Raw genomic sequence first — 25,405 nt, 5'->3', positions numbered from 1 at the left:
GAAAAAAACAAAGCTTGGACACGGCTAGCAGGGCGCCCACACAAACGCACAGCAGGAGATGAAGCATCGCTGAATATGTTTCCAAACCAACTTCATTCTAAGCCAAAGACTAGAAAGTATTGTGAAGCAAATCTGCCCTTTGGCTTCACCTGCACAGGTGCCGAGGTAGGTCTCCCTGCAGGGTTGGTTTTCCTTCGTCAGGAGCAGCGCTGGGCTCTTCAAATCACGGACTAACAGGATCCCACAGCTGTTTATGTTTTTGAACCCATTTTGCACAGAGAGGCATTTTTGAAAAATGTATTGACAGCATGCTTAGGCTGCTGCCCCCGCGACCGGGCCTCGGATAAAGCGGATGAAGATGGATGGATGGTATTGACAGCAATGTTGAGGAAAAAACAACTACATGTAAAATGACGCCTCTGCCTTTGTAAATGGAGGGACAGTAACTGCGTGTAAAGCTGCAGACAGTCATTTTTCTTGTAAAACAAAGGGGGGGGGGGGGGGGGCAGCAAACAGTTTGGGAACCACTGATGTATTGCTGATTATTTCTGAACACAAGAGGGCAGCAGCGCTCCGTGAGTCCGTGCCTGTGACGCGCTGGTACATAATCAGGAAGATTCACACATAAAAGCATCAACACAGATTCAGTCTGCGCCGACAAATAACTGATGTGTGCAAAGACTTCAGCAGCTACAGGAAACAGAAGACTCAGGACTCGATCAGTGGGATTTTTGTCTGTTAACGCTACAGGAGAACTTGGCTGATTATTTAAAGGAGTGCTCTGGGAACCAGGTTGAACCTGTGTTCTTGGCAGCACAGACTGTGTGTGTTCAGCTGTGCTGATTATTTAGACTATGTTTTCTTGTTTCTGTAAAGCTGGAAGGTCTCGTATGAAGGCACATGATGATGCTGCAGGATGCTCCTCTGGGGACGCAGGTAGAGCTGCCACTGAGGCTGTAATGAATTTAATTGGTGAGTGAGATGAGTGGCTGTCAGCAGCTTGTTAACACATCAGCAGGTCTGGGAATTAGCAGAGAGATGACAGTGAGCCCTGTCTGCTTGTACAAACCAGCTGTTGATAGTTGCACCAGGCCTCACACTTAGTTTCATTTGAGCTGCAGCGCTTTGTTTATTGGTACCCAGCACATCAGTGTGCATATGGCACAGACACGGCCTCTATAGCAGTGTGTCGTGGTGAGCTGTTGGTCGGCCATGAAGCGTTTTCTGCCTGAGCTTTTACAGATTTTGTTCCGCACTAGACACATGAACTCTGATCATCACTTCTTCTTCTTCGTCTGCCAGAAGGCATCAACAGCTTAACTCCAATCTCATTTACAGCTCCTAATCTGAGTGGCTGCAGCTAAGCACACACACACACACACACACGAGCACGTCTTTCAGTGACAGCTGCATCTCCTCATGTGAAGCCACAGACACAGCCACTACCTCACTGATGGAGACCTCAGTCAGATGATGACTGACTGTCCTGTGCAGCCGTCACATCCACTCTGCAGCTGCTCTCACTCGAGCAGCACAGACGGTGAGCGAGCTCGCGGTCCAGCTCAGATTAGAGCAGGCTGCAGGAGGTCCTGCTCCTCCGTCGGCTGCAGGTGGAGTCTGATGTTTTACTTTAGCCGTCCACACAGTAAGAGGATTTACTCAGACTGGAAGGGATAAAAATAAAGAGTAAGTCTTTATTTTGATATGCCTCTACTCTCTACCTGCAGGAAATGCTGTCAAAACATTTGAATGTATGAAGATTACACCAGCACAAGCTACAGTCACAGTGGGATTGGCTTCATAAGCAAACTGTAAGTACACACTGAAGCCTCCGCTGCACTAACACACACTGTTCATGTCACACTGCTGGAGTGACACCTGTTCAAGGCTTTCAGTAAAATGATCAGTGCGAGTTCTGTGAAGTCAGGACTCACAAAGTCCACAAAAACGATGGTTTGTCACAGACGGTGTCGCCAGCTCTTTGTCTGGTGATTCTTGTATGCAGGGAAAACGACTCCTTCATGTCTCCCCTCCCTCCGCCTCCTCCCCCTCCCTCCGTCTTCTGCAGGGAGGTGGTGCGGAGTGCACAAGAAGCAGAAAGTCTCCCACACCACAGGAAAAGCTCATCCACCATAAAGCATGACTCTGGTTTTCTGCAGTGACTTGCATTAGAAGTATGTGAGCAGGTGTCCTCGGCCCGGTTCTTGAAGGAGAAAACAAACCTGAGCGACGTGGGATTTATTCCACGCTCATCTTCAATTCCCTTCACAGGTGGAAGCTGCTCAGCATCATCATCTCTCACATTCAGGTAAGTTTACACAATAAGAAGTGGCTGTGATCGCACAAAGACAACTGCAGAACTGCCCAGAGTTAGAGCTTAAATGTCAGGTTGAAACTCTAATTTTAGCTGCTGTGATCTGGGAGTGAAGGGATTTGAGTCAACGGTGCTAAAGAAGAACCATGCAGAGCCAACGAGGCTAAATAAAGAGAGGAGCTCTTTATCTGCTGCTCCGTAAACTAAACGCAGACTCTGGTCACAACATTGTTGCTGAATCCTCTTCTGATTTCATGTGAATGCAACAGATTTTCTACAGAAAAAAGGATGAAATGAAATATGTAGAAGCCCAGGCTGCAAATGTTTCTGTTTATCAGACCTTTTTGTGTGTCATCAGCCACAGACTTCATCACCATGCTCTCTAATAACTGCAGGCACAGAGTAGCTTCTAGAGCTGAGGTCAGATGTGTTCGGACGTTTCTGCTTCTTAGGTTTGAAATGAAACAATGAAACTACGCCACAGTTTATAATTTCACATTTCAACATTTGGTTCAGTTTTATTTATATACCACTACTTACATAATCGTTATTATTAGTCTGTGAGTCTTTTCCACAGGCTGTCTTTATCTGTCCTGTAAATCACAGCACAGAGAAAACCCCAACAATCGGACAGCTTCCTTTTGAGCAAGCACTTGGTTACAGTGAGAAGAAAAAACATTTTTAACAGGAAATAACATCCAACCATTTGCTTTGACACATTTGGGGCGGTGGATACAGAATAGATAGAAAACATTATTTATAGTTTCCAGACAGAAACAAGTCACATAAAACAGAATATGCTGCTGAACATCCTTGGCAACAGGTACTGGCTATGGATGATTTGTATCACAGCATGCCTCATTTACCCATTCACACACATATCTTCCACTTATTCATCCTCAAACCTCTGTGGTGACTTTGGTGGTGTGATTGGGATCACTGCCCTGCTGTGGGAGTTGTGGTGCATTTATCTCTTTATGCAGTTTGTACTCATTTCTCCCAGAAGTTGATTCTGTTCATCTGGATGTTTTCAGTGGGAGAAACGTTTCGTCATCATCAGGTGACGTCTTCAGTCTCAGCTGACTGCTGAGACTTATAAACAGGACATTTGCATAATGACTGAAACCAGCCCACTGAAGCAACAATGGGCTGGGAGGTCAGCTCCTTCATCATAATTGCGCAAATTCTCATGACCATTGATCAACAATCACTGATCAATAACCATGAGTCCCTAATTTCCCTCGGGATGAATAAAGTATTCTGATTCTGATTCTGATTCACAGAGAGTTGGGGAATGGCTGCAATCACAGCATTGTAAGATGGTGACAGATGTACCCTTAGGCCCCTCCTCCATTCAGAGATGGTCTTTTCCTTTTCACGTAAATGGCCTCCTTGACTCCGCCCTCAAACCAGCGTTCCTCCCTGTCCAGGATGTTACATCAGCATCATTGAAAGAGTGTCCACTGGCCTGTAGGTGTAGATAGACTGCAGAGTCCAGGCCTGACGAGGTGGCTCTGCTGTGTTGGTCCATCCTCTCAGCCAGAGCTTGTTTGGTTTCCTCGATGTATAAATCCTGGCACTCCTCCTGCACTTAACAGCGTACACTATGTTACTCTGTTTGTGTCGGGGACCCGATCCTTGGGCTGGACCAGTTTTTGGCGCAGCGTGTTTTGGGGTTTAAAAGCCACAGAGACCCGGTGTTTAGAGAAAATGTGTCTCAGCTGCTCCGATATAATTTCTGTCTGTTTGACATGTTTAATACACAAGTCCACATTTGTTTTTACAACGCATGATTTAATGTTGAAAGAAGCACATTCAACTGAAGAGTATGAAATACACTTACTGCTAACTGTAACCGCTAACTACTAACTATGTGACTCTTAGAAAGACCCCAAAACCAAGCAATCTCTATGCAATCACCACCACGTCTGTGCTGCAGTCATATCAAACTGCATTTGAAAATCACATAAAATCACATCACACACCTAACTAAGGCCCCATCTTATCTTAATGACCTTGTAGTACCATATCACCCTATTAGAGCACTTGGCTCTCGCTCTGCAGGCCTACTTGTTGTTCCTAGAGTATTTAAAAGTAGAATGGGAGGCAGAGCCTTCAGTTTTCAGGCCCCTCTTCTGTGGAACCAGCTTCCAGTTTGGATTCAGGAGACAGACACTATCTCTACTTTCAAGATTAGGCTTCAAACTTTCCTTTTTGCTAAAGCATATAGTTAGGGCTGGACCAGGTGACCCTGAATCCTCCCTTAGTTATGCTGCAATAGGTGTAGGCTGCTGGGGATTCCCATGATGCACTGGGAGTTTCTTCTTCAGTCACTATGTGTTAATAGGTCTCTCTGCACTGAATCATTAGTTTTTATTGGTTCTGCTGGAGGTTTCTTCCTGTTAAAAGAGAGTTTTTCCTTCCCACTGTTGCCAAAGTGCTGCTCATAGGGGGTCACATGATTGTTGGGGTTTTCTGTGTGTGTGTTATTGTAGGGTCTACCTTACAATATAAAGCGCCTTGAGGTGACTGTTGTTGGGATTTGGCGCTGTGTGAATAAAATGAACTGAATTGAATTCAATCACACTACCAAGCCCAACGAGTGCTGTGAATGTGGGACTTTGGCTTCAAAAAGTACAAAGTTATTTACTTCTATTTAAAGTGCTCATTGTGCTCACACTTTAATTACGACAGCACATGAGCAAAGTGTCCTTTGACCTCAGAGCCTGTATGCAGCTTTGGACCCGGTGAAACAGGCTCAGTGCAGGTCGTGTTTTCCTGTAATCCAGTATGTCACTTGGATTTTTCATTCGAGGTAGTCTTCAAGGATGCACTTTGGAAGAAGCAGCGTCGGCCCTGCGGAGCCCGTCCTCAGCAGACGAGACGGCGCCGTGGGGAACAGGTGAGCTTTCAACCCGAAGCTGCAACAGAACATTATTATACTGAATGGACTCAACATCAATATGCTGTTTTCAAAAGTGATAAAAACACAACTAGCTTCAGTTGTTTGACAATTAGATTTCCACGTACTCAGTCAGACACAGCCAACACAGCAGAGGACGAAGGAATCTGATTCCAGGCTCTGACACAACAAAGCTGAATAAAACGAAGCAGCGTGGAGCAGAGTGTGAAGGAATTAGTGGAGCTGTCCCAGTGAAGAGCACATGCAATACAAAAGAGAAGAGAGCAGGGTGGCACTGCTACCGTCTTTATGTCAGGAAACACAAGTGAAGTGGTTTCCTGTGTTGTGCCACTCATGTACCCACTGTGGACACGCTGACACGTGTTGCATGTATTTACAGATGATCTTGTATTATTCACATGTGTTCAAACCCCAGTTACAGTCTCATAATTAACCTGTGTGTGTGTGCCTTTGTGTGTGATGTGTTTATCTTCTCATGGTTGGTTTCCTGCTGCCCGTTATGACCGCGCTTATTCTTAAATTGTTCCTTGGTCGCAAATCCATGCAATGATTTATCGATCTTGCAGCGATGTTCAACGGGTCCTCGCCGCAAAGAACACAAACAACTGCAACAACAATGACGGGTAAGATGACGTCCTCTCACACGTCTTTATTCTCATCTCACTGATGAGTCAGAGATTCTCCACGTCCGTGTACAGATTCTACAGCTGTCCACAAACCTTTCAGTTCAGGCAGCTGAATCAGTGCTGTGTCAAACCTGTGGTTCAGATGAGGGTCTGATTTGGGGCTGAGCAATCAGTGAGCAGAGGTCTCATCGCTAAACGTATCGTCGCCATCGAAGGCAGCGTAGGATGTTTGTGACAGAGATGTGTGTTATTCTTGAGTTAGACTAGAGGCCGCCCTCAGGTGGAGTGTAAGGGCTGAGTTTAGGACTTTATTTAGAGAGATCAAACAAACTAAATGTGGGACAAAAACTAGAAGTGTGTCAAGAAGCATTTAGCATGTCAATGTGACCTTCTCAGCTCCCTCGTTAATGACATTTACTCTCAATATACTGAGACTGTATTAAAGGAGCTCAGTTGAATTTAATGCTCTTTTATTCTCATGCATTGACTTTTTATACTAGTAGACTTTCAAACCGTTAACTGTCATTCAGGCGTCATTTTGTCTGGTGATCACTGGGGTTAAAGACAGGACGCATCCCTCGACAAGCACATCATTTCTGAGCTTCCGCCAGTTATTAGAAGCTTTTTGGGCTACTGTGTCAACAGTCACCCAAGTGCCACAACTGTTGTTGTGATTTGATGCTATATAAATAAGGTTGAAGAGGATGATTCTGACACAGGAGGAGATAGAAGATGATGAAAATGTCAGGAATACAGAGGATATTAAGAGTACATCCCCTACCTGTTTATGAACATTACAGAAAGAAGGATGACAAAAAGGATGAAAAGAAAGACGACAAAAAGGATGAAAAGAAAGACGACAAAAAGGACGACAAAAAGGACGAAAAGAAGGATGAAAAGAAAGACGACAAAAAGGATGAAAAGAAAGACGACAAAAAGGACGAAAAGAAGGACGAAAAGAAGGACGAAAAGAAGGATGATAAAAAGGAAGAACTGTAAGTACACCATACTTTTTGGGGATGTAACAAACAGGAATATTGTGAATTTCATAATATTACGCCTGAAATAATTAAATCTCTATTAGAGAAAAGGTTGCGTGGATATGAGCAAAGGTTATCCACGTAAGAGTTTGCAGAGTCCACCAATGGTTCAATATACAGTTTACAAAAAAAGAGACTACCGCTCATGATACCATTTTAATCATACTGCTCAAAACTTAATGTTATGTTAAAGGAACATCCAGACAATTTTATCTTTGCTTTTGGGTGTAATTTCAAATCTAGCATTCAAAAAGTTTATCTATTTATTTTATTTTATGTACAGATTTTGAAGAATGGTGCACAAAATGGAAACAGAGGCTGTTTGCCTTCAAAGTAAAGTTTTGTCTTTTAGACCCCATTCCTACAAAACTGCTCAAAGAAGTCCTGCCATTAATTAATGCTTCGATCTTAAATATGATCAACCTATCTCTAATAATCAGCTATGTACCACAGGCCTTCAAGCTGGCTGTAGTTAAACCTTTACTCAAAAAGCATCTCTAGACCCAGCAGTCTTAGCTAATTATAGGCCAATCTCCAACCTTCCTTTCATATCAAACATCCTTGAAAGAGTAGTTGTCAAACAGCTAACAGATCATCTGCAGAGGTTTATTTGAAGAGTTTCAGTCAGGTTTCAGAGCTCATCACAGCACAGAAACAGCTTTAGTGAAGGTTACAAATGATCTTCTTATGGCCTCTGACAGTGGACTCATCTCTGTGCTTGTCCTGCTAGACCTCAGTGCAGCGTTCGATACTGTCGACCATAATATCCTATTAGAGCGATTAGAACATGCTGTAGGTATTACAGGTACTGCGCTGCAGTGGTTTGTATCATATCTATCTAATAGACTCAAGTTTGTGCATGTAAATGGAGAGTCCTCTTCACACACTGAGGTTAATTATGGAGTTCCACAGGGTTCAGTGCTAGGACCAATTCTGTTTACATTATACATGCTTCCCTTAGGCAGCATCATTAGAAGACATAGCATACATTTACACTGCTATGCAGATGACACCCAGCTCTATCTGTCCATGAAGCCAGATAACACACACCAATGAGTTAAACTGCAGGAATGTCTTAAAGACATAAAGACCTGGATGGCTGCTAACTTTCTGCTTCTTAATTCAGATCAAACTGAGGTTATTGTACTCGGCCCTGAAAATCTTAGAAATATGGTCTCTAAGCAGATTCTTCCTCTGGATGGCATTACCTTGGCCTCCAGTAACACTGTGAGGAACCTTGGAGTCATTTTTGACCAGGACATGTCCTTCAACGCACATATTAAACAAATATGTAGGACTGCTTTTTTTGCATGTGCACATTACCTCCTTGAAACCTCCAGAAACTACTCTGCAATCAGTTAGGTAATATACACTTTATCCATGACCAGGCTGCAGATCGGCCGTGACTACTGCCAAAATTAAGCTCACATTGCATTTCTAACTTTTTTTAATTAAAAAAAAAAATACATACTTTTATTAAAAGGGAACTTCTTCTCATTTAGGAAGGAGGTGTGGATCATGGACCCAGCCACGGATATGTATTACTACTGGTTGCTCACAATAGCTGTCCCAGTGTTCTACAATATGATGTTCCTGGTGGCAAGGTTTGAATTCATGTATTTAGTATTTTCTCTTATCGTTGTTAGTGTTCATGGGTCTCAGTCATGGTTTGTTTCCATACAGAGCTTGTTTTAATGAGCTACAGTATCAAAATTCAACACTCTGGCTGGTTTTGGACTATGTGTCAGATGCCCTCTACTGCATGGACATCTTTGTGAGAGCCAGGACAGGTACTGATGGAAACCTAAGATTTTCAGTTTGTCATTATATAAAATCTTCAATACAGTATATGATAATGATTATCGTTTTCTTCTTTGTCAATAGGTTTTCTGGAGCAAGGACTTGTTGTAAAGGATGCAAAGATCCTGAAGGAAAAGTACATGAAGACACCCCAGTTCAAGTTAGACATGTTATCAGTGATTCCTACTGACATTGTTTTCTTCTATATTGGAATCAACAACCCAGAGTGGAGGTTCAACCGGCTGTTTAGGTTAGGCCGTCTCTTTGAGTTCTTCGACCGGACTGAAACGCGAACCAATTTTCCAAACATCTTCCGAATCGCTAATCTTGTACTTTACATCATCATCATCATCCACTGGAATGGGTGCCTGTACTTTGCCATCTCAAAAATACTTGGTTTTGGGTCAGACACATGGGTCTACCCCGGGCCGACAAACCCAGAGTTTTCTCAGCTGTCCAGACAGTACATTTATTCCTTTTACTGGTCCACTCTTACCTTGACCACTATTGGTGAGACACCACCGCCGGTCCGAGACGTTGAATACTTTTTTGTCGTGGTTGACTTTCTTACTGGGGTTTTGATCTTTGCAACAATTGTTGGAAATGTTGGAGCCATGATCTCCAACATGAATGCTGCACGTGTAGAGTTCCAGGCGAAGATTGACTCTATCAAGCAGTACATGCAATTTCGAAAGGTCACTAAAGACTTGGAGGCGAGGGTGGTGAAGTGGTTTGACTACCTGTGGACTGAGGGGAAAACCTGCGATGAAAAGCAAGTGTTAAAAAATCTGCCAGATAAGCTGAAGGCAGAGATAGCCATTAACGTACATCTGGAAACCCTAAGAAAAGTGCGCATCTTTCAAGACTGTGAAGCTGGTTTGCTTATTGAGTTGGTCCTGAAGCTTCAGCCTCAAGTTTTCAGTCCTGGGGATTACATCTGTAAGAAAGGGGATATTGGTAGGGAAATGTATATCATCAAAGAAGGAAAGCTCGCTGTAGTAGCAGATGATGGTGTTACCCAGTTTGTGGTCCTTAGTGATGGAGCTTATTTTGGAGAAATCAGCATCCTTGGGATCAAAGGTAGTAAGGCAGGTAACCGAAGAACAGCTAACATTCGAAGCGTGGGCTATTCTGATCTCTTTGCCCTGTCCAAAGATGATCTCATGGAGGCACTAACAGAGTATCCTGATGCTAAGAATGCTCTGGAGGAGAAAGGAAGGGCCATTCTGATGAAAGACAATCTCATAGATGAGTCGCTTGTCGCTGCTACCGATGCTAAAGACTTGGAGAACAAAGTCGATCAGATTGAAGCCAGTTTCGAAATCATGTCAGCAAAATTTCGAAAGCTGACAAATCAATACGATTCCTCTCAGCGTAAACTCAAGCAGCGCCTCAGTAATTTATCAAACCAGTTCAGAAGCCTCAGAGTAGATGAGTAGAGGTTGGCCATCAGTACTACATAGGGAGTGTCTTCTTTACAGGGACTAGTACACTGCATCCGCTCAGTACTTCCAAAGATGCAAAAATAATAAGACTGCCCTCAAACAATGTTTCCACACATAGACAACAACAACGGGTCGTACCACCATGTGGATCATTATGTCTTTTCTTGTGTTAGTGATAACAATAACAGGCTGCACGCGATGATCAGAAACATGTGGAGGGACAAACCTGGAATAAAAGCAAAGACAAAGCTGCCACCAATCAACAGCAGCAGTCAAGCAGGTTCTAAAGGAGCACTACTTTAGCATCGGTGTGAGCATCCAACCAATACTGGTGGGAAACGTTTTCTTTACTACTCTGCCCAGAATCCCAGAGCGGCTCGTTCAGCAACGACACCATGACCTGGGCTTTGCACATACAGGACCTTCTCCTTTTATTGTGATCAGAATAACTCTTCTGAAGGACGCAATTAGTCAAAAGAATTCTAAAAAGGACCTTTTATGAATATTTTCTACATTCATTTAGAAGAACAGGACCACACCGACAAGTTTCAGTTCTGGTCATTAAAGTGAGAGAGAGAGATTTGAAAGTGCAACCAGATCTGGAGATTTAACAGCTGCTCTTTGTTGCTGCTTCGCCTCTGCGTGTTCTGAGATGACTGACAGTTTTATGCCAGACGCAACCTTGAACGGATTCGTGTCTGCAGCTGGAATCAAACTAGTAACGGTTTTCTTGCTCTTAACTGACCGCCTCATCCTTCAGCACAGCTGCAAACTGCTGTGCTGATATTTTTGACAACAGTTTTTTTCTAAAGCTCAGGCAGTCTTTACCATGATGAACATAGATCAGGAGGTTCCACTGGAACATATCTGCTGAATGGGCCTCTGTACACCTACACAAATATTATAAAAGCATTTCAAAATATGTATCATCAAATTTTTATTTTAAATATAAAGAAATGTGCTTTCTGTAAATAAATTTAAAAATAATAAAGTGACAATAAACTCTTGAAAAGTGGTGTATCCTTTCCCCTGAAACATGCTCTAAAGCCTCAATCCGAGCAGAGACTTCAATTTCACCATGTTAGCAGAAGTAGGGCCATGCAGACTGCAGATGTTGGTACATCTGCCCTAACTTTAAGCCTCAACAACAAACAATAGACACCAAAACTGTTTTTTACAAGTCATTTTCACATCTGAAATTTGAGTCTGTGGGGAATGACTACAGGAACTGCAGTTGTTGGCACTTTCACGCAGGCTTCGGTTTGAAGTCCAGGGTTTATGATTTCCATTTCTGCTTTTACATTCAACATTTGATCAGTTAGGCTCCTGTGAACGATCTTCGTCAGCACGAAGGAACACGAATGTGCACGAGGCAGTGAAAGCTTAGATTCCAGAGCTCTGCAGGTGTCACTGAGGAAGCATCTACTGCAAGCATGAGCAATTTTAGTTTAGTAAGCAAAAAGAGTTTGCACGCTTTATTTCAAAGAAAATAAGTTGTGTTGTTCCAAAATATTAAAGTGCAAAACAAAGAATTATTTCTTTTAATGTCGTATGTATGATTAACAGTGTTGACATTAGTTGACATGGATGCCTCCTGGGTGAGGTGTTCGGGGCAGGAGGCGGCCCCGGGGCAGACCCAGGACACGCTGGAGAGATTATATCTCAGCTGGCCTGGGAACGCCTCGGTGTTCCCCCGGATAAGCTGGAGGAGGTGGCTGTGGAGAGGGAGGCCTGGGCTTCTCTGCTTAGGCTGCTGCCCCCACGACCCGGCCCCGGATAAGCAGAAGAAGATGGATGGATGGACATTAGTCATGTGAGATCTTTAGCTGTCTGCTGATGGATTTCCTCATTCTCTTGAGAATTGTATTCTTTTGTTTTTCCTACTATAAAAAAAATTAACTCATAATAAAGGAACTGAATATGATGAGCTTGCCACAGTTCTTCTGCTGGCTGTGTCATCATCTTCTGGCTCTTCATGTCATCCTGATTCTTCTCTGAACTTTTTGGAGTGAGGAATAAAGTCATACTTACACATGCAGTCTTTTAAATCGATGCCAGTCTATACAAACAACTACAGCTGGCATTTATTTGTAATAATTACAAGAATGTTACTGCTGTCTGCCTGCTTCTTGTTTCCAAACACAGTCCAGCACACAGCGCGAATAAGCTTTCAAAAGAATGCAACAAGCACATTTCTGTGTATAACCCATCATTAGAACCAACCAAAATGACCATTTCATTGACCCACCCAAATTTAAGAATGTCCACCCTTCAACGTCACCCAGAGAGCAGCTCAGGAGGTACAAATATCCTTGGACAAGATCCTTACCCCGAGTCTCCGATCCACGTGAGCAGGCGAACGAGGCATGTCGCATCGAGTGCCACAGGAAACATTACCTAACAGGATCCACGTCCTGCTCATCGAAAGTAAAAAAGATTTTATCCCACACACTTTGCCTTATTGCATCTCTGTGGCGTGATGTTTGGGCCTGCTCTGAAATCGGGACACCAAGAAACCTGTGGAGTCAAATCAGGCTTGTTGGAAAAAAGCAGTCGTCTTTATTTAGCATGTTTCACAACAATGAATACTTTGAGCCTTTCACCTGTTTCTATGTGGGAGAATTTAACTGTTGATTGAACCAATTGAGGAAATCTGCCTCCCGTTCCCAGACAGGTCCACCCCTTAACCTTGAGTCGGCTCACGTGTGCAGCAAGCAGCATCTTCAGCATTCAAACATGGAGGTACGGGTAAGGTTACACAGCTGAAACTACACCTGGCTGTACTGCTTAGCCTTCCACATGAGTGAGCACTACTGCAGTACGTAGAACAATGCACGCACACTGTGCACTGTAGTGACTTCCCAGCACAGTCCAGTGCTGTCCACATTTTTAGGCACTACTAGTACTGTGACTCAGACGAAGGCTAAACTAGTGTTAGGAGTAGCTGATGAGGGAGGAGAAAAAGAAGAGGAGATAAAGACTGGCTCAGGTTGGTGGATGGCAGTGCTGAGCACTGTGCTCTCAGTGGTATGTTGTGGGCATCGTGGCGCTCCACGCGCTCCTCTATAAGGTACGTCAGCCATGCAGCAACGACTTCAGCGTCTCAGGGACAAACCACTGACCCCCCACCTCCAGCCAACCGCCACAAACGTACACGTTTGCTCTGAACGGCTTTACCAGACTGCAGGTACAGTCACATGACACAAGGCAGGGTTATATGACGTTAAGAGCTCTCTGTTCAAAGATGGTTTCTGGCAATAGCCGTGATGCAGTCCACACACTCGGGTCCATGTTCTGTGACCTCTTCCATGCCATCATCTGTTCTCAGACCTTTAACCACAGCGACTGGAGGAGTGAGGTCACGTTACACGCCACAAACGGTCTCTGTACACAGAACGATACCACCCAGTACCTCATAAGGAAGTACGCACGTGGACACCTGAGCCTGCTGCGTGTAGGAGCTGTGAGGTCACACAAAGGAAAGCTTTCAATGACAGCAAGCTTCACGTGCATGTTTATGTCCAGTTTGTCCAAAGGATCACAACCACTCATTTGTAAGTAAGACATCCAGGTAGTTTGCAGGTTTAGCAACTCCTTCGCCCTCTCTCCATGTTCCTACAGACATGGATATAGATGCGGGGGAGCGTATCTCAGTGTCTTCCAACAGCCACAGGCTCGTGTTCCATTTTACAAATGCAACTCGATGACCATCAAGCATTTAAAACAACTGTCTGCTGATGGAGCAGCTATTTTACATGGTACCCTTATTACCATGGTTACATGAGCTGTTGCCAAAGTGGCGTTTTCACTTCCAAGTGAGTGATGTCAGCGATTTGGGCAAAGCGTTGCTGTAAGCCTGCCTCTGTGTGACGGCCGTGCTGCCTGACCCGAGGACGTCTGCCGACTGTGTCAGAGGATGGATATTGCAGACTACACAACAGCAGCGGGATGTTTAAAAAGACAACCGAACTTTGAAGCAGCGAGACGATTCTGTGTCCGAGAACATTACGCAGCCTATTGACCGATGAGGAGGAAAAGCATTCAAAACAGGACGCGTTGCCTGTTGTGAGGGGAAATGATTTCACAGTCCTTATTAGAGACAAAGCACTTTTTCAACAGTGGTTACACCTGTTTCACTGATCAGGTCACAGCGACGTGTCCACACAGTCACAGCAGACACACCTGTGTTATCTGTGCTGTAAACAGAGAGGTATGAAGGTCCACAGCAAGTCAGGCCAAGCTTACAAAACAAAGCGGCAGCAGGCGCACGGCGAGCACGGCCTCTTTCACCCTCAGAGACACAAACTGAGGAGAGCTCGCCTCACGGCTCCTGGATGCAAACGAGAAGACATATTAGGGAGATGTTTCATCAGCGGGAGATGACCAGATCAAAGTCCAGCTTTACACTCCAACGGCAAAGGAAACTACTCACGTCACCATGAACTAGGATGGTCTCGTTAGGTTCCAGGTGTAACCACAGCAACAGACAAAGCTTTATCAGGTCTGCAGACGGGGGGGGGGCTATGCAGCGTGAGCGGTTTCTACGAGACTGAACCCAAAGCAGACGACACAGAGTACGTGCTGGGCTTCTACCTGTCCGCTGTACAGGTTGGCACAAGGAGAGCATCTGAGACTCAGTCTACATGTGTACATCCTCCACAGCGTGGGTACGGTATGCACTGATATATAAACACTGATTTTATTTAGAATCCTCAACACAGGCAGACAAGGAAATAAAACGAACAATAATGGCAACCTGTGACCAAAGAACAAACATTCTGAAAATGTCTAAGTGCACTTACACATCTCTGCATGTCCCCCAAAGGAAGAAGGCCCGAAACTGAGAAGGAGAACAAGCTATGTGATGTGCCGTCCTGGACCCAATCTCTTTCCACGCGCTCACCTCAAAACAGACTGGGTGGAAACAACAAGCAATGACTACGCTAGAGTGGAATGGTCAGTGGGGAATACGATGCAGTAGCGAACACTAAACTAAATCTCTGTGGGAGCTGTGGGCAAGAGTTCAGGGGTACTTTGTCGCCGAGTTTATCGAGTTGGAAACGCATCGTCCCGTATTTGCATTATTTCTTTTACATTTATCACAACAGGCAGGCATGAAAAACGTGAACCTTCAAATAAATAACGAGGAAAATGATCCTTTCTGTACACAGAAAGCACATTCACATGTGTGGATGTGGGAGCGGGTACTCGAGGAGGTCTCTACGTTTACACTGACTGATGTGTGATGATGCAGGCACAGCAGCGGATCTATTAGAGAGATTTATTAGAACCACGTATCCACTTTCATTATTCACTTGCTTTTCCTCGAACATACTCTGGCCTGTCTGGTCACCTTTGAGATTGTGTCTGATACAGGAAGGGCAGGGCAGGGTTTATGGGCTTTCTGAGAAGGAGTCTGTTGGGAGCAGGGGTTCAGAGCATGCCAAACCCTTTGGCATAGGTGATGGCTTTCAGCAGTCTCTCCCTCAGCTTCTCCTTGCTGTTGTACTCGGGCAGCAGCAGCACGTTAAAGCAAGTGTGAGAAGTCGGTAACCTGTCGAGAAACCACACATCACACAGACAACACGTCAGGAACAAAGCAAATCGTCACACAGCAACACCGAGTGTATGCAGAGACAAAATACATGAAGTATACAGGCCGACAGCTCCACAAAGGGCTGTGATGCCTGCTGCTGTCACAATCGGTCTCCTTTATGTCCAACAAAAACAGACTGGCTTTAACTGGTTCATCCTTCCAGTGTTCACACTTCATAACAGTCATGCCAGTTTCTCGAGATACCTGCACTGGTGTGATGACTGATCAGTTTCCTCATCGTTTTTACAACATGTGATGAAGAAAAAGGATATTGTTGGATAAATAAGCTGAATTTAAAGACAACGCTACCACTCGTAATAAGCCACGTTCTCTCATGTCTACTTACTGATAAGCACGTACATTTTAAACACTGTGTACTGGACTCCTTAATGTTTGCTAAGAGCGTGCTGCTGAAACAAGGACACAGTCAGCTGTGCATAAAGACTTTCGAGCTTCAGTCACTAGCAGGAAGCAGAGCGCACGCAGCCCGTGCACCACAACAGAAGAGGGACAGGAAACGGAACGGCTGTGGCTCACCTGTCTGTGTCGGGGCCGTTCTTGGCGATAATCATCTTCAGCTTGCCCAGCCCACCCACAGGCGCTCTGTCGGTGCCGGTGGTGAACTGTAGGAAGAGGCATTTCTGCTCCTCGCCAAATGAGTGCAACGTCTCCCAAAACTCCCTACGACACAAACACGAGGAAACGCCTTCATCAAATATATATGAATTCAGTTTCAAAACATAGCCAGTGGATGCACAGACGTATGTGCTCCGTTTAAACATACAAGTTAACGGTGAGCGAGGTTTCAGTCTTTGCATATTTTTGGTCTTCCAAAGTAAACTCTCATGGTTTCTCAGGTGGAGTCTGTGCCTGGTGACGAGGCTGCAGCTGCACAGTGAGGAGGAGGCAGTGCTGATGTCAGGCGCTGAGGCCCAGTGAGTGTCAGGAACGTCACACACGGACCGCGCTCGCACCGCGCCCGCTGCACTCCTCCTCGTTTGGATATATTTCTCATGTTTGTCATTTCTTCCTGCATCTACTATTCATACTTTTTATAACTGCACAGTTGGTGTGGAGCACTCACATCATCGTTGCACATGTACAGTGACAATAAAGGCCTATTCTGGTCTGTTCGCAGTCTCGGGTGCAGGAGTGCATGCAGAGGAAATGCACCTGCAGACTGGGCCGAGCTGTGTAGCACTGACTGGAGCTGATAATGGGCCAACATGGCATACTGTTTCCTCCTCCTTCATCAACTTCACAATAATAACTGTCAATTAACACGTTCCCACTTGCCCAGTTGCATGCTGGGAATTGCTAGTTATGGTCTGTTAAAAGCTGAGAGGCTGTGTAGCTGCACTCTGTGCAGGAACAGAGACGAGCAGCGTGATGGAGACGAACTTTGAGCAAAGCAGGAAACATGTTGTGATCACATCAGCTCACGCTTCTGCCGTCTCACCTGCTCCAGGTGTTTGTTGGGGCTCTCCTGGGAGCTCCTCCACAGTCAGCCACAGATACACAGCCTCAGTGAACCCAGCTAACACTTTACTGAAGCTAACGTGTTACTGAAATATTGATTCTTATGTTCTACAATTGGTTCTCAGATTAAAGTATCGACATCTGTAGTCCATCATTAACAGGAACACAGTGGACTTTATCGTTAGGATCATATAAATGACTGGTAGGAACTACTTCTTCTTCCGCCTGTCACAGTGACATGCAAATTATGGCTGTAAAAATGCATCACGCCTCACGTGTGCTCGCTCGCTCAGTGGATGTTCGTAAGCAGAGTCATGTGTGGCGAGGCCACAAACCTTGTCAAACACAAAAGTCAATTATAACACAGAATAAGATGATGAGTTTATGATGAGGCGAACTGAAGGAGCAGCGGGACGGGTGTTGCTTCGGTGCTGCAGGTGTGGCGCTGGTGGCAACCTGCAGCACTGCTGCTGAATTTAGGACAGTGACTTACATTTAGGCTCAGCTGTTTGTGTTGATGTTTGAGAGGAATTCACAGCAGCCTTAAAACTACACAATCCCATTTATCGGATCGGCGAGGAAACAAGCGGCCTCACACGTCACTACTGGAAGAACCATTCCAAGCAGAGCTGGTTTTGAAGGTTTAAATCCACACACGCAGTGTGGGGAGCTTTTCCCCACACTGCAGTCCTGTGAAGTGGGGCTGGGTTTTGATTATCGATGAAAATAGATTCTGGCTTAGATAACGTGATATCGATTCATCAAAATCCTGAATCGATATTTAAATATAAATTTATTTTGGCTGAAATGTCAGAATCTCAGGTTAAACCTCACAAAATTTCTACAACCACCAAACAGCTGAAACAGTGAATGAGAGCAGGAACACGGACTCTGCACGGAGACGTAAACACAAAGCGCTGTTACGCACCAGTCTACCGTTGTTTGCAGCCTGTCGGACGCTGTTTTTCCTTTTACTTACTTCTGAAAAGAAAGCCTCATTTCTGCTGTTCAATACTGAACAAATTAAAACTTTTTAAAATTATGCAAAATTGAAAAACGCTGTTTCTAATCAAACCTCTGCAACTTTGCTCTGCTTCACTTCAGCAGCATCAGGTCATGTTCATGTGCTGATTAATGGTTTTCTTTCGTTTTTGATCTACTGCAGAATATTTGTATAAAATCCAGACCAGGAAAATCACCTTCATGTTTTTCTGTGTTTTATCTTCAGCTACTTTGACACAAAGGCCTCTGCTGTGATGCTCACACCTTTGATAAAGTCTCACAAGTGTCAGTTTTCTTTTTATAGATATAAAAATATGGATACATACTGATAAATGATAAGAATTATAATATTTCTGACTGCGGCAAAAGTTCCCCGATTCAAATGGAATCAGTGAGGATACCCAGCCCTACTGTGAAGCACTGAGTAACCGTCTGCTGGGGGGCCACATGGTGAGAACTGGTCTCCACTGCTTTTGATTGTGGGCCGTGACGTTATGATGATATAAAAATGCCTTTGATTAGTGTGGACTTTGAGCTGGGTTATAAAAATTAGACAGCGCGCTGAGCTTGGTTTTCAGGTCAGATTCTTACTTGATTATCCGAGAATCTCTGTTATAACCTCCGTCGTATTCTGTTGTTTCTTCAAGTGCTAGGAAGTCCAGGTTCTACAGTGGGAGACAAAACATGAATGAATGACTGAATGACATCACTAGCATATACAAACATCCATTAAAAAAAACTCTCACCCTGCTTCCACAAATCAGGAGCTCGATCTCCTCTGGTCTGAACAGGTACTTGAGCGGAGACTCGTTGGTGACCATGTGGAAGCCTCTCCTGAACGCCTTGAACTGCTTCTCCACGCTTTTGTTCAGAATGTACTCTGAATACTGTGCAACAAACTCCTATATGAACACACATCAATGAGAACATTTAACAAGCGCGAGCCCTGAGGGGCGGCCGGCCTTGAACACCATGTCATCCCTTATATTTGTGTTACTTTTAACATTTCCATTTTTATCAATAACAAACCACCAGCAGCTGGAAACAACAAGAAGTACAGTGTTGTAATCAATGAGAGCTGGATAGTGCACAGTCAATATTTTATAAGGACATGGCAACACCGTGCACCCCGAGTCCCCATCGCCTCGGCAACCTCCATTGTTGTGTTGCGTTTGTGCCGCATACAATGGGACTTTTAGCCGTGTTGCTGTAACTAGCCCATGCACGCTGAGGAGCTACTCAATTTGAATGGAAGACATCCAGATGGAGTCTAGCTGAGTGGGAACCAGTGAAAAGAGGCATCAAGCTTTACCAGAAAGCACCGATGACAGCTGTAAATAGTAAACATTAAACAGCATCAGTGCCATCAAATCTCTTCCAATCAGATTTTGAGAAGCTATGACGGTTTGTGACAGTGAGCTGAAAGTCAGCTTACCTTCGAGTGGTGGCAGCGCAGCAGCTTTCCTCAGGTTCTCTTCTAATATTGAAAATGTGGCCAAACTTCAGGTTTAGAAGGCTGAAAAAATGTCACTGCCATCTTTTTACAGGCTGACATAGACAGAAACTTCATTGATCCCAGGAGGAGTCCAGACGTAAACATGGTGCAGCCATGTCTGGGAGACTGCTCCTAACTGGGACTGTGCACTAACCAGCTCAATAACTTCCCATGGTAACAGTTTCAGGACCTGCACACAATGACCTGCCCAGGTGCTACCACAGGATCATGCAACCCTAAAGCTCCGCCCTCTTAATAAATCACAATCAGCAGAAAGGTTTGGGTCAGATAAGCTGAATGAAGTGGAAAAGCACACTTTGCCTGTGTGTATCGTAGGAGGACAAACGGCTCCACGGTTCTCTTCAGCTCACCTTTCTGTTTTCATTGGTGACGGGAATCTTGTCCCCATTTTCCCTTAAATCGTACATAAGTGCATTCCCAAACAGGTCCGTATGAGAAATCTGGAACGTGATCATCATGTCCTCCTCCACGCTGCCCTCATACTCCAGGAGCTCCTTCAGACTCTGGTATAAAACCTGTCCAGCGGTTCAGGACAATCAACACGTTATAATTAGCATAACATCAGCATTAGCATACATCATATGACAGACATGGCTGCTTTTCCTCCCAAACTAAATCAATTAGACAGAAAAAACAACAAAAACACAGCACAAACAGCTGCTTAGGTGATGCTTACCGGGTTGGCATCAGCCAAGTCCCTGAAAGTTCCTTTCTTGCCCATTAACTTCCTGTAGACCACCATGGGAAAGTGGACATCCAGGATACAGTTGTTATAGATGGCCAAACCGAGAACGATGCCAATCAGTGTGTACTGGCCCTCATTTTCAAACGACGACGGGTTGAACCAGAACAGTTTGGTGTGCTCATCATACGTGAACATGCCTGCAGCAAGAAAAACAGAGCACACGCCCGTGAATCCTGGGATACGAAGCAGCCACGCGAGAGACGCTCCATGTGCACACGGAAAAAGCAACACATCGGTTTTCCCTGCTCTCTATCACTGTGTTTGTCTGTTGTCAAGTTAGCTAAAAACTACTCAGCTCGTTTCCATTAGACCTCACTGGGAACATGAGAACCCTCTCAGGTCTGGAAGGACGTCTTTCAGACAACTTTGACCAGAGACAGTTCGATAACATGACAGCTGACACACTTTAGGTGGAAGAAAGCAGGACGCAAAACCCCCACAAACTTTACTTTCCAGTTTCCTAAAACTAGGCTTTGAAAAGCCAGTCAGAGATCCGGATTCAGTTAGCAGTGCAGCAGCGATATCTATGAAATCCTGAAAGGGGGGCTGACCGGAAACAATTCTAAGAAAGACCAGATCACTCCGACCAAGGATCTGAATGGATTCTGATGGGCCGACAGTGAACGCTCTCAAATCCAGCCCTGCATGCTGTGTTAGTGCCACGCTGCTGTGTATCGCCCACAGAGCTGGACCGTGACAGCAGCTGGACTGAACTGTGGTAAAGTCCAAACAGCAGACACGTACTGCCGCAGCTTCACACTCAGGTCCAAGTTCAAGGTGAATTATTAAGCCAGCATCAGCAGTTCAACGTGTATGTGCGACGCTTGTTTAAAGCCATCTGAAACTAAACTGCTCGCGATGCTTTCTTACCAATATCTGGGTTGAAGATCTCCTCCACCACCAGCTGAAAGAATTCTTTGGAAACACCTCCTTCATCGACACCTTGCTCTCCTTCAAACTCCACGTACAGCTGCTTCTTCAAGTCTGCAGGATTTTCCATTGCTATCATTTCCAGCTGCAGACACACACAGAAGAAACGTTCACAAACATTAGCGCCTTGAGGCGACTGTAGTTGTGATTTGGTGCTATATAAATAAAATTGAATTGAACCCATCCAAAACCCAACTAATCAAAGGGACACTGAAGTCGGTTTGAATGCACATACCCTGACCAGAGCATCGTCAATGATGTGGTCTCTGCGCACTTTGAGCCTCAGGTAAGGGTTGAGCTGCTGACCCTGCACCAAGCTGTAGAGCACCGTGATCCGCCGCTCGCTGTACATGCGGATGCGGTTGTCGTAGTACAGACCCAGGTTCTTGGTGACGGCGTTCAGGATGAACGGACAGGTCATGAAGGAGAATTTGTTTTCAGTTTCAACTTTAAAGAAAGTATAGTCCTTGTCCATCTCTAACACCTCGTTCAGAGGCTCGTTGACAAACTCCTCAAAGGGAATGAGCGGCCGCCGGCAATCGCTTGTACGGATTCCCAACTCTGTCTCCAGCGGGTCTACTCGAGGGCCCTTTTTGTTCCTGCGCTCTTCACCCAGGAGCTCCTGCAGGGTGAGGTCACTGGACTCTGGAATGGGCTCCTCGTCTTCTTCCTCGTTGTGCTCCATGTCAAGGTCGCCACCCAGCACATTTGCATAATAGACGATCTTCAAGCACTTAGTGGCCGCCACCACAGCGTCGTCGTCGTTGACCAGGTTGCGGCTGTTGAACTCGTTACTGATCACCTTGTAGGTAATGAGCTGCTGGAAGGTCTCCACCATGCGCCGGATCTGCTCAGCGCTGTAATGCGACCACAAACGCGCCAGCTTGGCCTGAGCTGCCAGCGGGAGTTTGCTCATGGCCTTACAGAACTGTGGGAGAGCGATCTCAAGGTACTCGGGGCTGTGGAGGTTGCTGTTTTCCATCACTATTACAAAAAGGTTCAGGTAGTTTGGGTCTCGTGAATACACGTTATGGTACGTCAGGTCACACTCCACATTAGGCGAGAGGTAGACCAGCGCATTCAAGAAGGCGGCTTCGATTTTATCATTGGACAGGAGGCGCTCGTAGACCCTTCGCACAGCTTCGATATCGACCGAAACCTCATCGGGAGCCAGCTTTTGGACGTCGTTTTCTCCCGACGAGCACTCGCCGAGCCTCGATGATGAGGAGGTGGGGGAATCCTCCTCCATAGCTGTAGTTGAACTCGCAGCTGCCTCCTTTTCATCTTCATCCTTGTCCTCGTCCTTACCTTGGAGAGACTTGAGCTCCTCCTTGGTGTGCGGTTTGGACCTCCGAAAGCTCTGCACCAGTCCCTCAGCACTGGAGAAAACTCGGCCTATCACTCGGATGAGAGGGGAGTAATCCTCCTTTTCACCACAGGTGTCCAGGATCTCATACACCTTCTCCTCTGTCAGGTAATTTACATCTACACACAGACACAAATGTTGTTACCAGAGAAAAACAAAAACACAAACTGCACGAGTGAAACAGCGCAATCTGCTCACCTTTAAAATTGTCTCGCACAGAGTGGATGTCCTTATGGTTCATCTTCTTGTTGCTGCACGCAGAGTTGCTGTGAGCGCTGCTCTCCTGGTAGGTGGAAGCGGTGCCTTTCTTTGAAGGGTGTGGGTCGCATAGCTTGGCATTGACTTTGTAGAGCTCCAGGGCTTTGACCGCTGCCTCGTTGTTATCCATGCGGCTGAAGCCAACTGATGAGGCACACCACGAGTTGGAGCAAGACTCATTCCCACAGCCCTCCGTTAACTGGTGGTAATAGCGCTCTATTAGATGCTTGGCAGCTGCTCGCTTCCTGTGATCAGAGGTAAAACACAAGGCGGTAAAAGCACTGCGCGAATCCACTGTGATCCTCATAAAGCACTGAGTGCAATGTGAAATAATGGGAGACGCGAGATTGACTGCAATGCTTTTCCCACTTGAGAATCACTAAGAGTTTCTGTCAACAGACAACACAAGAGCTGAGCTTGGTCTCAGGCTGGATGCTGAGCTCGGGCTTATGGAGCTTTGGACGTGTTGCATTTCCAGCCACTTTCAGGTCAAGTGTCACGACAGATTTATTATCAGTGTTTAGAATAAATTCAAACTTGACAAAAACCTTCTGATTCTGCTAACTACACCACTGTCCAGAAGACAGCAGCATTCCAGCTGCAGTCGTATTGGTAAACACTGAAGCAATACTAATAGAACAGCAGTATTATTCATTCACAGGTACAGATACAACTGATAATGTAAACTCAAAGCTCCATAAATTCCATGCATAATTAAAGCACTTTAACCTGAAGTACTTTAATTATGTTTTATTTAAGCCAACGGTCCTTCAAATGTTCACATCATGAGCAAACAGTGTGACAGCTGCTGAGATGAACTGGGTGTGTATCACACTAACAATACAGCTGACAACATTTAGTCAAGGCACAAGATGAAGACAAGAAAGAAAGAAGCGAGGACAGACCCTAACACCAAGCTCCTGAACTGCACACATGGAAGGTAATGAGTTTGACTTACATTCGGCTTGCTTCTGGGTTTTCTATTTCAGGCTCCTCGTGTTCTCTAAATGAACAACAAACAAGGATAAGAACCACGGCACAGGTCATGATGACTACACTGACATTTCAGAGTACTGCTGGCTCTGCTGTGGGGTAACAAAGTCAGAGTCCTGCTCAGGAAATTGGTCGAGCTGTGTAGAAGAGGACAACAGTCTAACCAGCAAACCCACATTCGCTCTTTTTAAAGCTAAGCACTGGCTTCCACTTAGTGACCGGGGTCGCAGCAAATGTAATCATCTATGTAGATAATTCATTTTATCTCTTTTGTAAAATGTAGCATTAACCTAAACCCTGTAGTCCAGTCTGGACGGGCTGGTAAAGCCCAAAAATGTTGCCACTGGGACAATCTGTCGCTCACTTTAGCAAGCTAACACAGCAAATGCTAGTTAGCCTACTTTGTTACTCATACAAAAGTAATGTCTTCAAAGTGACCCGCGGGCAGATTTCTTTCGTTTTCATTTAACCAGTGCTTGCTATAAACTTTGCCCCAATATGTTGCCTGAAACAAAGGAGCACTGACGTCCACACAGCCTCCAACAACAGCTAACTAGCCCCCGCTCTGATTGATCGTCCTAGCATCCCGAGCCTTTCCTCTGAGCATCCCCACCTATCGGCTCCTCCGGCGGAGCTCGTCTCGGCCTGTGGTGGCGCACACTCACAGTCCTCCTTCTCGTCGGAATTCATACGAGACTTTATGCCAGCAGTTTGTTATCCTGTTGCTGTTTGTGGGTGTTGTAGGTCCTGCGCGGCTTCTCTCCAACGTAAACAGCACACTGCTTTAAGTCCGATCGGACACCGACGAAGGATTTTCTATAGAAAACTTCATTCACGGCCTTCCTACTACAGGCTCTCTCCTCTGCCTGAGCTTCGCAGCCATCTTGACTTCACCATCATACTACGTCCCACAATGCACTGCGTTCTAGCTCCAAGAGCTACTGGAATGGATCACAAGGAACTGGACTGCATCATTATTATATTATATACAAGTGTTGTTGTTTTTATAAAGTAATAATAAGTAAAAAGAGTAAACACCTAGAAGCACTTGTAGAAAGGTAAAGGGAGGGCAGAGAGGAAAAACAGGAGTTCCCTCATCAACTCTCAGCCTCCATCCACAGTTACAGCTTCAGCTTTCATGAAAATGGACAGTTTGAAGCTTCATTTTAAAAGGTCAAGGCAGTACGCCTAAAACAAAACCCACCGGAGAGCTGATTTTCCAGGAGAGCACTCTGACAGCTAAAGGCTTTACCGCCCATTCTACTTTTGAAAAACCGCCTGCAGCCTGACAGCAAAGCCCTCTATTTAATTCATTTTGTAATTAAGGTATTTATGAAGGTTGGTTTTGAGGTTTCTGCATGTAAGGCAAAGC

The 25,405-nt window shown here is 45.2% G+C and overlaps 2 protein-coding genes across 7 annotated transcripts; one reads left to right on the top strand and one right to left on the bottom strand.

Annotated features, from left to right (window-relative positions):
- The first annotated feature begins 767 nt into the window (after positions 1–767).
- LOC101473073 (cyclic nucleotide-gated channel alpha-3) lies at positions 768–11,160 on the top strand. Of its 5 annotated transcripts, none has more exons than XM_076879910.1 (9): positions 768–972; positions 1,728–1,811; positions 2,069–2,308; positions 5,130–5,216; positions 5,804–5,860; positions 6,664–6,858; positions 8,406–8,507; positions 8,587–8,693; positions 8,788–11,160. In XM_076879910.1, the coding sequence occupies exons 4-9, from the start codon at positions 5,143–5,145 to the stop codon at positions 10,140–10,142; spliced, it is 1,890 nt and encodes a 629-aa protein (XP_076736025.1). In that variant the 5' UTR covers positions 768–972; positions 1,728–1,811; positions 2,069–2,308; positions 5,130–5,142; the 3' UTR covers positions 10,143–11,160. The 5 variants fall into 5 exon arrangements, with proteins under 5 accessions (XP_076736025.1, XP_024654551.2, XP_076736024.1 ...); XM_024798783.2 differs by lacking the exon at positions 768–972 and adding an exon at positions 1,421–1,610 and having other exon boundaries at positions 5,134–5,216; XM_076879909.1 differs by lacking the exon at positions 768–972 and adding an exon at positions 1,422–1,540.
- Positions 11,161–12,678: 1,518 nt separating this feature from the next.
- LOC101472780 (ubiquitin-protein ligase E3A) lies at positions 12,679–24,954 on the bottom strand. Of its 2 annotated transcripts, none has more exons than XM_004564101.5 (11): positions 24,647–24,954; positions 23,999–24,043; positions 22,981–23,285; positions 21,652–22,901; positions 21,357–21,501; positions 20,418–20,623; positions 20,092–20,256; positions 18,972–19,127; positions 18,817–18,890; positions 16,282–16,425; positions 12,679–15,702 (listed from the first exon to the last, which is right to left on the bottom strand). In XM_004564101.5, the coding sequence occupies exons 1-11, from the start codon at positions 24,721–24,723 to the stop codon at positions 15,582–15,584; spliced, it is 2,688 nt and encodes an 895-aa protein (XP_004564158.1). In that variant the 5' UTR covers positions 24,724–24,954; the 3' UTR covers positions 12,679–15,581. The 2 variants fall into 2 exon arrangements, with proteins under 2 accessions (XP_004564158.1, XP_076736017.1); XM_076879902.1 differs by having other exon boundaries at positions 24,699–24,954.
- Positions 24,955–25,405: the final 451 nt, after the last annotated feature.

This window comes from Maylandia zebra, linkage group LG23 (genome assembly GCF_041146795.1).
Source record: "Maylandia zebra isolate NMK-2024a linkage group LG23, Mzebra_GT3a, whole genome shotgun sequence".
Taxonomy (NCBI): Eukaryota; Metazoa; Chordata; class Actinopteri; order Cichliformes; family Cichlidae; genus Maylandia; species Maylandia zebra.
Note: the sequence above shows the minus strand (reverse complement) of the source record. Positions and strands in the feature narration are given on the sequence as shown.

Bases quoted from the DNA above. Each gene is read 5' to 3' on its own strand.
- LOC101472780 (XM_004564101.5), bottom strand. From the start codon at position 24,723: ATGAATTCCGACGAGAAGGAGGACTGTGAGTGTGCGCCACCACAGGCC. The intron at 21,502-21,651 runs GTATGTGCATTC...GTGTGTCTGCAG, and splicing joins TTGACGATGCTCTGGTCAGG to CTGGAAATGATAGCAATGGA. The intron at 20,624-21,356 runs GTAAGAAAGCAT...TTCTTGCTGCAG, and splicing joins GATCTTCAACCCAGATATTG to GCATGTTCACGTATGATGAG.
- LOC101473073 (XM_076879910.1), top strand. From the start codon at position 5,143: ATGCACTTTGGAAGAAGCAGCGTCGGCCCTGCGGAGCCCGTCCTCAGC. The intron at 5,217-5,803 runs GTGAGCTTTCAA...TCGATCTTGCAG, and splicing joins GACGGCGCCGTGGGGAACAG to CGATGTTCAACGGGTCCTCG. The intron at 5,861-6,663 runs GTAAGATGACGT...TGAACATTACAG, and splicing joins AACTGCAACAACAATGACGG to AAAGAAGGATGACAAAAAGG.